The 17,580-nt window shown below is 44.6% G+C and overlaps 1 protein-coding gene across 2 annotated transcripts in view; it reads left to right on the top strand.

Moving 5' to 3' along the window:
* ece2a (endothelin converting enzyme 2a) overlaps positions 1-17,580 on the top strand; it is a 239,076-nt gene that overhangs the window by 111,767 nt on the left and 109,729 nt on the right. For both annotated transcript variants that reach the window (XM_046321418.1, XM_046321417.1), the window contains exon 3: positions 8,246-8,532. In XM_046321418.1, coding sequence (XP_046177374.1) covers positions 8,246-8,532 — 287 coding nt within the window. The remainder of the gene's footprint in view (positions 1-8,245; positions 8,533-17,580) is intronic.

Genomic DNA, 17,580 nt, shown 5'->3' with positions numbered 1-17,580 from the left:
CATTCAGAGAGAGATAGCGGGAGAGCTGGCCAAGGACGGCACGTTCAAGAGTTTTGGAGAGAAAAGAAAAAGGGATACTGGTCTGTAATTGTTGACATCGGAGGGATCGAGTGTAGGTTTTTTCAGAAGGGGTGCAACTCTCGCTCTCTTGAAGACGGAAGGGACGTAGCCAACGGTCAGGGATGAGTTGATGAGCGAGGTGAGGTAAGGGAGAAGGTCTCCGGAAATGGTCTGGAGAAGAGAGGAGGGGATAGGGTCAAGCGGGCAGGTTACATGGGCGGCCGGCCGTCACAAGACGCGAGATTTCATCTGAGAGAGAGGGGAGAAAGAGGTCAGAGCACAGGGTAGGGCAGTGTCAGCGGTGTCGTTTGACTTAGCAAACGAGGATCGGATGTCGTCGACCTTCTTTTCAAAATGGTTGACGAAGTCATCTGCAGAGAGGGAGGAGGGGGGGGGGAGGGGCGGAGGATTCAGGAGGGAGGAGAAGGTGGCAAAGAGCTTCCTAGGGTTAGAGGCAGATGCTTGGAATTTAGCGTGGTAGAAAGTGGCTTTAGCAGCAGAGACAGAGGAGGAAAATGTAGAGAGGAGGGAGTGAAAGGATGCCAGGTCCGCAGGGAGGCCAGTTTTCCTCCATTTCCGCTCGGCTGCCCGGAGCCCTGTTCTGTGACGCAATGAGTCATCGAGCCACGGAGCGGGAGGGGAGGACCGAGCCGGCCTGGAGGATAGGGGACATAGAGAGTCAAGGGATGCAGAGAGGGAGGAGAGGAGGGTTGAGGAGGCAGAATCAGGAGATAGGTGGGAGAAGGTTTGAGCGGAGGGAAGAGATGATAGGATGCGGGGGAGAGAGAGCGAAGGTTGGGACCTACCAGTAGGGGCAGTGTGGGAGGTGTTGGATGAGAGCGAGAGGGAAAAGGATACAAGGCAGTGGTCGGAGACTTGGAGGGAGTTCAGGTTAGTGGAAGAACAGCATCTGCCTGCCTTGTGAGTAGGGGGGAAGGTGAGAGGGTGAGGTCAAAAGAGGAGAGGAGTGGAAAGAAGGAGGCAGAGAGGAAAGAGTCAAAGGTAGACGTGGGGAGGTTAAAGTCGCCCAGAACTGTGAGAGGTGAGCCGTCCTCAGGAAAGGAGCTTATCAAGGCATCAAGCCATTGATACTCTCCGAGGGAACCTGGAGGGCGATAAATGATAAGGATGTTAAGCTTGAAAGGGCTAGTAACTGTGACAGCATGGAATTCAAAGGAGGCGATAGACAGATGGGTAAGGGGAGAAAGAGAGAATGACCACTTGGGAGAGATGAGGATCCCGGTGCCACCACCCGCTGACCAGATGCTCTCGGGGTGTGCGAGAACACGTGGGCGGACGAAGAGAGAGCAGTAGGAGTAGCAGTGTTGTCTGTGGTGATCCATGTTTCCGTCAGTGCCAAGAAGTCGAGGGACTGGAGGGAGGCATAGGCTGAGATGAACTCTGCCTTGTTGACCGCAGATTGGCAGTTCCAGAGGCTACCGGAGACCTGGAACTCCACGTGGGTCGTGCGCTGGGACCACCAGAGTAGGGTGGCCGCGGCCACGCGGTGAGGAGCGTTTGTATGGTCTGTGCAGAGAGGAGAGAACAGGGATAAACAGACACATAGTTGACAGGCTACAGAAGAGGCTACGCTAATGCAAAGGAGATCGGAATGACAAGTGGACTACACGTCTCGAATGTTCAGAAAGTTAAGCTACGTAGCAAGAATCTTATTGACTAAAATGATTAAAATGATACAGTACTGCTGAAGTAGGCCAGCTGGCAGTGGGTGCGTTGTTGACACTACACTAATCAAGTCATTCCGTTGAGTGTAATAGTTTCTGCAGTGTTGTTATTCGGGGCTAGCAGGCTAGCTAGCAGTGTTGTTTACGTTACGTTGCGTTAAAAGAACGACAATAGATGGCTAGCGAACCTAGAAAATCGCTCTAGACTACACAATTATCTTTGATACAAAGACGGCTATGTAGCTAGCTAAGTAGCTAGCTACGATCAAACAAATCAAACCGTTGTACTGTAATGAAATGAAGTGAAAATGTGATACAACCTGTGAATGCGACCGGGTAGTTGAGTTCTATACAGAAGACGTTGGCTAGCGTTGGCTAGCTGTTGGCTAGCTAGCAGAGTCACCTACGTTAAGGACGACAAATAGCTGGCTAGCTAACCTCGGTAAATTAAGATAATCACTCTAAGACTACACACTCTAAACCTAAACAACACAATTATCTTGGATACGATGATACGATGATACGAAGACAGCAAAGACAGCTATGTAGGTAGCTAACACTAAACTAATCAAGTCGTTCAGTTGAGTGTAAAAGTTTCTCAGTGCAGCTAATCAGTGGACGTTAGCTAGCTGGCTAGTGAAGACTACGTTAGGACGGCGAAATACGATAATTACGCAATTATCTTTGATACAAAGACGGCTATGTAGCTAGCTGAGAAGAAATTGCTAAGATAAGACAAATCAAACCGTTGGAGCGACGTGCAGATGCGACCACTCGCTCCATCTCCCTTCATTTCTCTGCCTACCTAGTACATCCCCCTTCATCTGTCACTCAAACGACAAGCTGTCTCATCCTCAAACATTATAATAATCTGTCTCATCCTCAAACATTATAATAATCATGACCCGTCCCATCCTCAAACATTATAATAGTCATGACCCGTCCCATCCTCAAACATTATAATAATCATGACCCGTCCCATCCTCAACCATTATAATAGTCATGACCCGTCCCATCCTCAAACATTATAATAGTCATGACCCGTCCCATCCTCAAACATTATAATAATCATGACCCGCCCCATCCTCAAACATTATAATAATCATGACCCGTCCCATCCTCAACCATTATAATAGTCATGACCCGCCCCATCATCAAACATAATAATCATGACCCGTCCCATCCTCAAACATTATAATAGTCATGACCCGTCCCATCCTCAAACATTATAATAATCATGACCCGCCCCATCTTCAAACATTATAATAATCATGACCCGCCCCATCTTCAAACATTATAATAATCATGACCCGCCCATCATCAAACATAATAATAATCATGGCCCGTCCCATCCCATTGTTTCGATAAAGTACATCTTTATGTCCAAATACCTCCTCTTTATTTGCCTGTTTAGTTCACTAATCCAAATACACAAAGCGCGGGCACTAAGTCCAGACAAAAAGTCAAAAAAAGTTCCATTAAAGTTCGTAGAAACATGTCAAACAATGTATAAAATCCATTTTTAGGATGTTTTTATCATACATCTTCCATAATATTCTAACCAGACAATTCCTTTGTCATTAGAAAGGAAAGGGAACGGAGCTCGCGTGATAACCAACTCATGGCTTTCAGCTGAGCCACTTACTCTGAGTGGTCTTATTCTCTCCCCTATCACAATAGAAGCCTGAAACAACTTTCTAAAGACTGTTGACTAGTGGAAACCTTAGGAAGTGCAATCTGACCCCATTTACACTGGATATTGGATAGGCATTCACTTGTAAAACTACAAACCTCAGATTTCCCACTTCCTGGTTGGATTTTTCTCAGGTTTTCGCCTGCCATATGAGTTCTGTTATACACACAGACATCGTTCCAGCAATTTTAGAGTGTTTTCTATCCATATCCACTAATAATATGCATATCCTAGCTTCTGGGCCTGAGTAGCAGGTAGTTTACTCTGGGCACGCTTTTAATCCGGATGTGAAAATACTGCCCCCTAAACAATTTTAAAGCAATGCTACCAAATACTAATTGTGTGCATGTAAACTTCTACAGAGCAGGGTCAGTCAGTCAGAGGAGAGAAGCTGTAGCTGTACAGACTACAGAGCAGGGTCAGTCAGTCAGAGGAGAGAAGCTGTAGCTGTACAGACTACAGAGCAGGGTCAGTCAGTCAGAGGAGAGAAGCAGTAGCTGTACAGCCTACAGAGCAGGGTCAGTCAGTCAGAGGAGAAAAGCTGTAGCTGTACAGACTACAGAGTAGGCTCAGTCAGTCAGAGGTGAGAAGCTGTAGTTGTACAGCCTACAGAGCCAGCAAAGCAGCAGACCAGCCAACCCCCTGGTGTTCACTAATCACTGCTGGTAGACTTTGTTCAGCTCACTGCAGTCAGCCTGGTCTTCCATTCCCACGTCTCTTGTCTCTTTACCCTCTGTTTACCTCTCTGTTTACCCCTCTGCTTACCCCTATGTTTACCTCTCTGTTTACCCCTCTGTTTACCTCTCTGTTTACCTCTCTGTTTACCTCTCTGTAAACCTTCTGTTTACCTCTGTTTTACCTCTATTTTACCTCTGTTTACCTTCTGTTTACCTCCCTGTTTACCTATCTGTTTACCTCTCTGTAAACCTTCTGTTTACCTCTGTTTTACTTCTCTGTTTACCTCTATTTTACCTCTGTTTACCTTCTGTTTACCTCTCTGTAAACCTTCTGTTTACCTCTGTTTTACCTCTCTGTTTTACCTCTCTGTTTACCCTCTGTTTTACCTCTCTGTTTACCTCTCTGTTTACCCTCTGTTTACCCCTCTGTTTAACCTGTTTACCTCTCTAGCTCTCTGTTTACCTCTCTGTTTACCCTCTGTTTTACATCTGTTTACCTCTCTGTTTACCCTCTGTTTACTTCTTTGTTTACCCTCTGTTTACCTCTCTGTTTACCCTATGTTTTACATCTGTTTACCTCTCTGTTTACCCTGTTTACCTCTCTATTTACCCTATGTTTACTTTCTGTTTAACTCTCTGTTTACCTCTGTTTTACCTCTCTGTTTATCTCTCTGTTTACCTCTGTTTTAGCTCTCTGTTTACCTCTGTTTTACCTCTGTTTACCTCTCTGTTTACCCTCTGTTTACCTCTGTTTACCTCTCTGTTTACCTCTCTGTAAACCTTCTGTTTACCTCTGTTTTACCTCTCTGTTTTACCTCTCTGTTTACCCTCTGTTTTACCTCTCTGTTTACCTCTCTGTTTACCCTCTGTTTACCCCTCTGTTTAACCTGTTTACCTCTCTACCTCTCTGTTTACCTCTCTGTTTACCTCTCTGTTTACCCTCTGTTTTACATCTCTGTTTACCCTCTGTTTACTTCTCTGTTTACCCTCTGTTTACCTCTCTGTTTACCCTATGTTTTACATCTGTTTACCTCTCTGTTTACCCTGTTTACCTCTCTATTTACCCTATGTTTACTTTCTGTTTAACTCTCTGTTTACCTCTGTTTACCTCTGTTTTACCTCTCTGTTTACCTCTGTTTTACCTCTCTGTTTACCTCTCTGTTTACCTCTGTTTTACCTCTGTTTACCTCTCTGTTTACCCTCTGTTTACCTCTGTTTACCTCTCTGTTTACCTCTCTGTTTACCCTCTGTTTACCTCTGTTTACCTCTCTGTTTACCTCTCTGAGGAAGATAAAAGGGCCTCATTGCCAAAATCCTGAAGTACCCCTTTAAGTTACATCACAGCTGGGAAACGAGGCCTAGATGTTTAATCCGTCACGGGGAGGCCTCCCCTGCCTGTAATGAAGCCATCAATCATGCTGCATCAGTATGGTGCAGTCAAACGTGTGTGTGTGTGTGTGTGTGTGTGTGTGTGTGTGTGTGTGTGTGTGTGTGTGTGTGTGTGTGTGTGTGTGTGTGTGTGTGTGTGTGTGTGTGTGTGTGTGTGTGTGTGTGTGTGTGTGTGTGTGTGTGTGTGTGTGTGTGTGAGACAACTTTTGGCTAAGGTGTGTTCCAATGATTATTTAAATAACTTTAGGTGTGTGTGTGTTTAATTACTGTCTGAAGTTGTAGTAGGAATACCATTAGAGAGATCATTCACTCTCTTAACTGTGATTCCCTTAGATTTCCTTCCTCTAGGCACTTCCTGTTGTGTTGTCAGACAGAGCTAGTGAAGAACACTACCCCCACTACTTCCTGTTGTGTTGTCAGACGAGAGCTAGTGAAGAACACTACCCCCACTACTTCCTGTTGTGTTGTCAGACAGAGCTAGTGAAGAACACTACTTCCCGAGAGCTAGTGAAGAACACTACCCCCACTACTTCCTGTTGTGTTGTCAGACGAGAGCTAGTGAAGAACACTACACCCACTACTTCCTGTTGTGTTGTCAGACAGAGCAAGTGAAGAACACTACCCCCACTACTTCATGTTGTGTTGTCAGACATAGCTAGTGAAGAACACTACCCCCACTACTTCCTGTTGTGTTGTCAGACGAGAGCTAGTGAAGAACACTACCTCCACTACTTCCTGTTGTGTTGTCAGACATAGAGCTAGTGAAGAACATTACCTCCACTACTTCCTGTTGTGTTGTCAGACATAGCTAGTGAAGAACACTACCCCCACTACTTCCTGTTGTGTTGTCAGACATAGCTAGTGAAGAACACTACCCCCACTACTTCCTTTTGTGTTGTCAGACATAGCTAGTGAAGAACACTACCCCAACTACTTCCTGTGGTGTTGTCAGACAGAGCTAGTGAAGAACACTACCCCCACTACTTCCTGTTGTGTTGTCAGACATAGCTAGTGAAGAACACTACCCCCACTACTTCCTGTTGTGTTGTCAGACATAGCTAGTGAAGAACACTACCCCCACTACTTCCTGTTGTGTTGTCAGACATAGCTAGTGAAGAACACTACCCCCACTACTTCCTGTTGTGTTGTCAGACAGAGCTAGTGAAGAACACTACCCCCACTACTTCCTGTTGTGTTGTCAGACAGAGCTAGTGAAGAACACTACCCCCACTACTTCCTGTTGTGTTGTCAGACGAGAGCTAGTGAAGAACACTACACCCACTACTTCCTGTTGTGTTGTCAGACAGAGCAAGTGAAGAACACTACCCCCACTACTTCCTGTTGTGTTGTCAGACATAGAGCTAGTGATGAACACTACCCCCACTACTTCCTGTTGTGTTGTCAGACATAGAGCTAGTGAAGAACACTACCTCCACTACTTCCTGTTGTGTTGTCAGACATAGAGCTAGTGAAGAACACTACCCCCACTACTTCCTTTTGTGTTGTCAGACATAGCTAGTGAAGAACACTACCCCCACTACTTCCTGTTGTGTTGTCAGACAGAGCTAGTGAAGAACACTACCCCCACTACTTCCTGTTGTGTTGTCAGACATAGCTAGTGAAGAACACTACCCCAACTACTTCCTGTTGTGTTGTCAGACATAGCTAGTGAAGAACACTACCCCCACTACTTCCTGTTGTGTTGTCAGACATAGCTAGTGAAGAACACTACCCCCACTACTTCCTGTTGTGTTGTCAGACATAGCTAGTGAAGAACACTACCCCCACTACTTCCTGTTGTGTTGTCAGACAGAGCTAGTGAAGAACACTACCCCCACTACTTCCTGTTGTGTTGTCAGAAAGAGCTAGTGAAGAACACTACCCCCACTACTTCCTGTTGTGTTGTCAGACAGAGCTAGTGAAGAACACTACCCCCACTACTTCCTGTTGTGTTGTCAGACAGAGCTAGTGAAGAACACTACCCCCACTACTTCCTGTTGTGTTGTCAGACATAGCTAGTGAAGAACACTAACCCCACTACTTCCTGTTGTGTTGTCAGACATAGCTAGTGAAGAACACTACCCCCACTACTTCCTGTTGTGTTGTCAGACAGAGCTAGTGAAGAACACTACCCCCACTACTTCCTGTTGTGTTGTCAGACAGAGCTAGTGAAGAACACTACCCCCACTACTTCCTGTTGTGTTGTCAGAAAGAGCTAGTGAAGAACACTACCCCCACTACTTCCTGTTGTGTTGTCAGACAGAGCTAGTGAAGAACACTACCCCCACTACTTCCTGTTGTGTTGTCAGACAGAACTAGTGAAGAACACTACCCCCACTACTTCCTGTTGTGTTGTCAGACATAGAGCTAGTGAAGAACACTACCCCCACTACTTCCTGTTGTGTTGTCAGACATAGCTAGTGAAGAACACTACCCCCACTACTTCCTGTTGTGTTGTCAGACAGAGCTAGTGAAGAACACTACCCCCACTACTTCCTGTTGTGTTGTCAGACAGAGCTAGTGAAGAACACTACCCCCACTACTTCCTGTTGTGTTGTCAGACATAGAGCTCGTGAAGGACACGCATGTTTCTAATCAACTTATGGTGATGTCATTGATAAATACTCCCCTCTTGTCTTCAGGCCAACATGACGGTGTGGTTTATGACTGCTCACGTTTCCATGGCGTTGCGTTGATTAGGCTTTACTGATCAGGAAATTGACGATTCTCTCCTCTCCTAGGTTGTGGTAACAGCTCTATGAGCAGTGACATGTACGATGCTGGCTACCACTCCATCACCAACATAGACTACTCCTCTGTGTGCATCGACACCATGAGTGCCAGGCATGATGCCACATGCCCGGGCATGACCTGGCACCAGATGGACGCGCGCCAGCTCTCCTTCACGGACACCTCATACGACGTGGTCCTGGAGAAGGGCACCCTGGACGCCATGCTGGTGGAAGAGAAGGACCCCTGGAAGGTGTCCACGGAGACTGCCTGTCTCATTGACCAGGTACTCAGGGAGGTAAGAAGCAGTATACACAGACACACACTCTGTTTGTTTTTAGCAGAGACCTGAATGATTGGCCTGTCTGTTCAGACAGCAGGCGAATTAAAGGAGGATGAAACGGAGGACTGGTGGACAGATGGGAAGATGGTCTCTCTCTCCTCTTTTAGAAAAACTCCATCTGAACTCAAGTCACAGGGCCTGTTTCCAACTGCCTATGTTATAATGCTGCAGTCTCTTCCACTCCCTTTCTCACCGCCCTCCCTCACTCCACATTTCATTCCTCCTCTCTCTACCACCCTCACCTCCTCTCTCACTCTCTCTCACCTCCTCTCTCACTCTGTCTCTCACCGCCCTCCCTCACTCCACCATTTCATTCCTCCTCTCTCTACCATCCTCACCTCCTCTCACTCTCTCACCTCCTCCCTCACCTCCTTTCTCACTCTCTCACTCCGCCCTCCCTCACTCCACCATTTAATTCCTCCTCTCTCCACCACCCTCACCTCCTCTCTCACTCTCCCTCACCTCTTCCCTCACCTCCTCTCTCACCTCTTCTCACCTCCTCTCATCTCCTCTCTCATCACCTCTCTCATCTCCTCTCTCATCACCTCCTCTCATCTCCTCTCTCACCTCCTTTCAGCTCTAATCTCCTCCCTCACCTCTTCTCACCTCCTCTCTCACCTCCTCTCTCATCTCCTCTTTCACCTCCTCTCATCTCCTCTCTCACTTCATCTCATCTCCTCTCTCACCTTCTCTCTCACCTCCTCTCACCTCCTCTCATCTTCTCTCTCTTCTCTCTCACCTCCTCTCTCAGCTCCTCTCACCTCCTCTCATCTTCTCTCTCTTCTCTCTCACCTCCTCTCTCACCTCCTCTCATCTCCTCTCTCACTTCATCTCCTCTCACCTCCTCTCATCTCCTCTCTCACTTCATCTCCTCTCACCTCCTCTCATATCTCCTCTCTCACCTCCTCTCTCACCTCATCTCCTCTCTCACCTGTCACCTGTCTCTTCCTGTCTGTCTCTTCCTGTCTGTCTCTTCCTGTCTGTCTCTTCCTGTCTGTCTCTTCCTGTCTGTCTCTTCCTGTCTGTCTCTTCCTGTCTGTCTCTTCCTGTCTGTCTCTTCCTGTCTGTCTCTTCTTGTTTGTCTCTTCTGGTCTGTCTCTTCCTGTTTGTCTCTTCCTGTCTGTCTCCTCATGTCTGTCTCCTCCTGTCTGTCTCTTCCTCTTCCTGTCTGTCTGTTCCGGTTGGTCTCTTCCTGTTTGTCTCTTCTGGTCTGTCTCTTCCTGTTTGTCTCTTCCGGTCTGTCTCTTCCGGTCTGTCTCTTCCGGTCTGTCTCTTCCTGTCTGTCTCTTCCCGTCTGTCTCTTCCCGTCTGTCTCTTCCGGTTTGTCTCTTCCTGTCTGTCTCTTCCTGTCTGTCTCTTCCTGTCTGTCTCTTCCTGTCTGTCTCTTCCTGTCTGTCTCTTCCTGTCTGTCTCTTCCCGTCTGTCTCTTCCGGTTTGTCTGTTCCCGTCTGTCTCTTCCGGTCTGTCTCTTCCCGTCTGTCTCTTCCGGTCTGTCTCTTCCGGTCTGTCTCTTCCCGTCTGTCTCTTCCGGTCTGTCTGTTCCCGTCTGTCTCTTCCGGTCTGTCTCTTCCTCTTCCTGTCTGTCTGTTCCGGTCTGTCTCTTCCGGTCTGTCTCCTCATGTCTGTCTCTTCCTGTCTGTCTCTTCCTGTCTGTCTGTTCCGGTCTGTCTCTTCCTGTTGGTCTCTTCCTGTTTTGTTTTTCTTCACCCCACTACATCTCCCATTCCTCTGCAGAAGCACATCTGTCAGGATTCAACCCAAATGTGTGTGTGTGTGCTTGTGAGAGCTTGGTAATGAGTGTGTATGCTCCTGTGTGTCTGTGTTTGTGTGTGAGTGTGTGTGTGTGTGCGTGCGTGCTCGCTGTGTGTGTGTTTTATTGTATATATACATGTAGGTGGGAGTATGTTTGGGTGGCTGTATAGAATCTTCTTTAATCATAGTGGAACACAAACACCCCTCTCAAAAAGAGGAAGGGCGTGGGGAGGGGATGCGAGAGAAAGGGAGGGAGTGAAAGATTTAGGGAGAGAGGTGGACATTGTCAAATAGGGGAGACAGGTACCAGAATTGGAAGAGTGAAACTATGTGACAGAGGAGGATGCAAACAGAGAGAAAGAGCGAGAAAGGGAGAGAACACGAGAGGGAAAGAGAGCGAGTGGGAGACAGAAACCAAAACTGACAGAAAGCTAATGAGCAGTGCGCCAGTGTGATAGGGAGGGGATGAAGGTAAAGAGTGAGGGAGGGAGGAAGGTAGCGAACGAGGGAGAGAGGGAGGGAGGTAGCGAGGGAGGGAAGGAGGTAGAGAGTGAGGGAGGGAGGAAGGTGGTAGTGAGGGAGGAAGGTAGCGAGGGAGGGAAGGAGGTAGAGAGTGAGGGAGGAAGGTAGCGAACGAGGGAGGGAGGTAGTGAGAGAGGGAGGTAGCGAGGAAGGGAAGGAGGGAGGGAAGGAGGTAGAGAGTGAGGGAGGGAGGCAGGTAGAGAGTGAGGGAGGGAGGAAGGTAGAGAGTGAGGGAGGGAGGAAGGTAGCGAACGAGGGAGGGAAGGAGGTAGAGAGGGAAGGAGGGGGAAGTGGAGCACACTTTCATCTAGAGTGAATGTTTCATCATAAAAGCAAAAAGAATATTAAAGCAAGTGGTTGGAAAAATAGGAAAACTCACAAAATGGCGTCAGCAGAGTAGACTGTAGTAACACAGGATACATTTAAACAGTAGACTGTAGTAACACAGGATACATTTAAACAGTAGACTGTAGTAACACAGGATACATTTAAACAGTAGACTGTAGCAACACAGCAGCGAGTTAAACAGTAGACTGTAGTAACACAGGAGAGAGTTAAACAGTAGACTGTAGCAACACAGGAGAGAGTTAAACAGTAGACTGTAGTAACACAGGATACATTTAAACAGTAGACTGTAGTAAACAGGATACATTTAAACAGGACTGAGCAACACAGGAGAGCGTTAAACAGTAGACTGTAGTAACACAGGATACATTTAAACAGTAGACTGTAGCAACACAGGAGAGCGTTAAACAGTAGACTGTAGTAACACAGGATACATTTAAACAGTAGACTGTAGTAACACAGGATACATTTAAACAGTAGACTGTAGCAACACAGGAGAGCGTTAAACAGTAGACTGTAGTAACACAGGATACATTTAAACAGTAGACTGTAGCAACACAGGAGAGCGTTAAACAGTAGACTGTAGTAACACAGGATACATTTAAACAGTAGACTGTAGCAACACAGGAGAGCGTTAAACAGTAGACTGTAGTAACACAGGATACATTTAAACAGTAGACTGTAGTAACACAGGATACATTTAAACAGTAGACTGTAGTAACACAGGAGAGAGAGGCGAGAGGTAGCAAGAGCGATGAAATGTACACACACTCACATATACACACACTCACATATACACACTCACATATACACACACTCACATATACACACACTCACATATACACACACTCACATATACACACACTCACATATACACACACTCACATATACACACACTCACATATACACACTCACATACACACACTCACATACACACACTCAATATACACACACTCACATACACACACTCACATACACACACTCAATATACACACACTCAATATACACACACTCAATATACACACACTCACATATACACACACTCACATATACACACACTCACATACACACACTCACATACACACACTCACATACACACACTCACATACACACACTCAATATACACACACTCAATATACACACACTCACATACACACACTCAATATACACACACTCAATATACACACACTCATGTACACACACTCAATATACACACACTCAATATACACACACTCACATATACACACACTCACATATACACACACTCACATATACACACACTCACATACACACACTCACATACACACACTCAATATACACACACTCAATATACACACACTCAATATACACACACTCATGTACACACACTCAATATACACACACTCAATATACACACACTCAATATACACACACTAAATATACACACACTCATGTACACACACTCACATACACACACTCAATATACACACACTCACATATACACACACTCAATATACACACACTAAATATACACACACTCAATATACACACACTAAATATACACACACTCAATATACACACACTCAATATACACACACTAAATATACACACACTCATGTACACACACTCACATACACACACTCAATATACACACACTCACATATACACACACTCAATATACACACACTCGATATACACACACTAAATATACACACACTCAATATACACACACTCAATATACACACACTAAATATACACACACTCATGTACACACACTCACATACACACACTCAATATACACACACTCACATATACACACACTCAATATACACACACTCAATATACACACATTAAATATACACACACTCAATATACACACACTCAATATACACACACTAAATATACACACACTCATGTACACACACTCACGTACACACACTCAATATACACACACTCACATATACACACACTCAATATACACACACTCAATATACACACACTAAATATACACACACTCAATATACACATACTCAATATACACACACACATGCACACACTCAATATACACACACTCACATACACACACTCAATATACACACACTCACATATACACACACTAAATATACACACACTCAATATACACACACTCACATATACACACACTCAATATACACACACTCACATATACACACACTCAATATACACACACACATGCACACACTCAATATACACACACTCACATACACACACTCAATATACACACACTCACATATACACACACTCAATATACACACACTCAATATACACACACTCACATATACACACACTCAATATACACACACTCAATATACACACACTCAATATACACACACTCAATATACACACACTCACATATACACACACTCAATATACACACACTCAATATACACACACTCAATATACACACACACATGCACACACTCAATATACACACACTCAATATACACACACTCAATATACACACACACATGCACACACTCAATATACACACACTCACATATACACACACTCAATATACACACACTCACATATACACACACTCACATATACACACACACTCACATACACACACTCAATATACACACACACTCATATACACACACATACACACACTCACATATACACACACTCACATATACACACACTCAATATACACACACTCACATATACACACACTCACATATACACACACTCAATATACACACACTCACATACACACACTCACATATACACACTCATATACACACACTCAATATACACACACTCACATATACACACACTCACATATACACACACTCAATGTACACACACTCATACACACACTCACATACACACACTCAATATACACACACTCACATATACACACACTCAATATACACACACTCACATACACACACTCAATATACACACTCACATACACACACTCAATGTACACACACTCAATATACACACTCACATACACACTCACATACACACACTCAATGTACACACACTCACATATACACACACTCACATACACACACTCAATATACACACACTCAACGTACACACACTCACGTACACACACTCAATATACACACACTCAATATACACACACTCAATATACACACACTCTCATGTACACACACTCAATGTACACACACTCACATATACACACACTCACTCACATACACACACACTCACATATACACACACTCACATACACACACACTCACATACACACACACTCACATATACACACACATATACACACACACCCACATACACACACACTCACATATACACACACCCACATACACACACACCCACATACACACACACTCACATATACACACACCCACATACACACACACTCACATACACACACACACATATACACACACTGACATACACACACACTCACATATACACACACTCACATATACACACACACACATACACATACACACACACACACACATATACACACACTGACATACACACACACTCCAATATACACACACTCAATATACACACACTCACATATACACACACTCAATATACACACACTCAATATACACACACACATAGACACACTCACATATACACACACTCACGTACACACACTCAATATACACACACACATACACACACTCATACACACACTCACATACACACACTCAATGTACACACACTCACATATACACACACTCAATGTACACACACTCATACACACACTCATACACACACTCACATACACACACTCAATATACACACACTCACATATACACACACTCACGTACACACACTCAACATACACACACTCATACACACACTCACATACACACACTCAATATACACACACTCACATACACACACTCAATATACACACACTCACATATACACACACTCAATATACACACACTCACATATACACACACTCACTCACATATACACACACATACACACTCACATACACACACTCAATGTACACACACACACATATACATTTACATTACATTTAAGTCATTTATATACACACACACACACTCACATACACACACACTCACATATACACACACCCACATACACACACACTCACATATACACACACTCAATATACACACACTGACATACACACACACTCACATACACATACACACCCACATACACACACACTCACATATACACACACTCACACATACACACACTCACATATACACACACTCACATATACACACACTCACATATACACACACTCAATGTACACACACTCATACACACACTCACATACACACACTCAATATACACACACTCACATACACACACTCAATATACACACTCACATACACACACTCAATGTACACACGCTCAATATACACACTCACATACACACTCACATACACACACTCAATGTACACACACTCAATATACACACACTCACATACACACACTCAATATACACACTCACATACACACACTCAATGTACACACACTCAATATACACACTCACATACACACTCACATACACACACTCACATATACACACACATATACACACACACTCACATATACACACACATATACACACACACTCACATATACACACACTCACTCACACACACACACACTCACATACACACACCCACATACACACACACACACTCACATATACACACACTCAATATACACACACTGACATACACACACACACACATACGCACACACACACTCACATATGCACACACACATATACACACACTCACGTACACACACTCACATACACATACACACACTCACATACACATACACACACTCACATATACACACACTCACATACACACACTCACACATACACACACTCACGTACACACACTCACATATGCATGATGCAACACTTTTTCACTTCTACAGTATATCACTGTCTCTCACTCTCACACTTTCTCTCTCTCACTCTCTCTCATTCTCTCTCACACTCTTACACACTCACTCACTCACTCACTCACTCACTCACTCACTCACTCACTCACTCACTCACTCACTCACTCACTCACTCAGAGCAGAGAGAGGCAGAGGCGTGCTGAGGTGTGAAAGCCTGACATGCTCTATGAATCACTCTCTGTTGCTATGGCAACCCTTTGGTGGGATATCCGCTATGACTAACACTTTTCATCGCTAACCTTTAGTCCACTTTAAGGTGTGCCACGGCAGGGACAGTGTCTTAAGTCCACTTAAAAGTGCAACAGAATAGTGAGGACAGACTGTCTTTAGTTTGGGTTTAAAGTGTCAAATCAAGTATTGCCTCATATCTGATCATTGAACGGGGAGGAGGAGTCATAGGCAGAATGAAAGAGAATGGTTGATGAGAATTAGATGCTGGGAGGGAGACGAGGACAACTGACTCTATGGTATTATTACCTCATAGTGTCACATGATCTCTCCCCTCCCCTTTGGATAGTCTGACGTGGTGATGTCATACTGAACCAGTGAACCATTAAGGGACTGACCTATAGAGTATCAGCTGTCTCTAACACACACACACACACACACACTCTAAACCATCTTTAAATTAGTTTCACACACCAGCCCCCTCTGCCAGTGATTAAGCGGATTGGAGTAATTAACTTTGTCTGTCCACACAAAAAAAATCTACATAAATATGGGTTGTATTTACAATTGTTTTTGTTCTTCAAATGTTGCCCTTTCATTGTGGCAAAAGGCCACATTTCTTGCTGCTGTGATGACACACTGTGGTATTTCACCTATAGATATGGGATTTGTTTTCAAATTCTTTGTGGGTCTGTGTAATCTGAGGGAAATATTTGTCTCTAATATGGTCATACATTGGGCAGGAGGTTAGGAAGTGCAGCCCAGTTTCCACCTCATTTTGAGGGCAGTGTGCACATAGCCTGTCTTCTCTTGAGAACCAGGTCTGCCTACGACGGCCTTTCTCAATAGCAAGGCTATGCTCACTGAGTCTGTACATAGTCAAAGATTTCCTTGGTTTTTATGTTAGTGTTATGTTACATTAGATACTGTAGCCAGTGGGACAGCTAACCAGCGCTATTCCTGTAATAACTATGTTATATCATGTTCTGAGACGCGTGCTGTGTGCTTTTCATGCAGATCAGGGAAGATATTTGTAAACAGCCAGAGCGCACGCACACACACACGCGCAAGCAAGCAAACAAACACACAGAAACCCCCCTGTTGCTACTCAAAAGCACTGTCTGCGCTCGGCTCGTGTGGCATGGGGGTTTCCAAGGCAACAGGCATCGTTAGGCAGTCAGAAGCACTCGTAAAGCCCAAGGTCAAGTGGGCTGCCTGGGACCCTGCAGCAGTCACAACACAAACACACTCACACACACTGCAGTATATTGTCCACAT

This window comes from Oncorhynchus gorbuscha, linkage group LG22 (genome assembly GCF_021184085.1).
Source record: "Oncorhynchus gorbuscha isolate QuinsamMale2020 ecotype Even-year linkage group LG22, OgorEven_v1.0, whole genome shotgun sequence".
In the NCBI taxonomy this organism is placed as follows: domain Eukaryota; kingdom Metazoa; phylum Chordata; class Actinopteri; order Salmoniformes; family Salmonidae; genus Oncorhynchus; species Oncorhynchus gorbuscha.
This window is presented reverse-complemented; position numbering and strand designations above follow the sequence as displayed.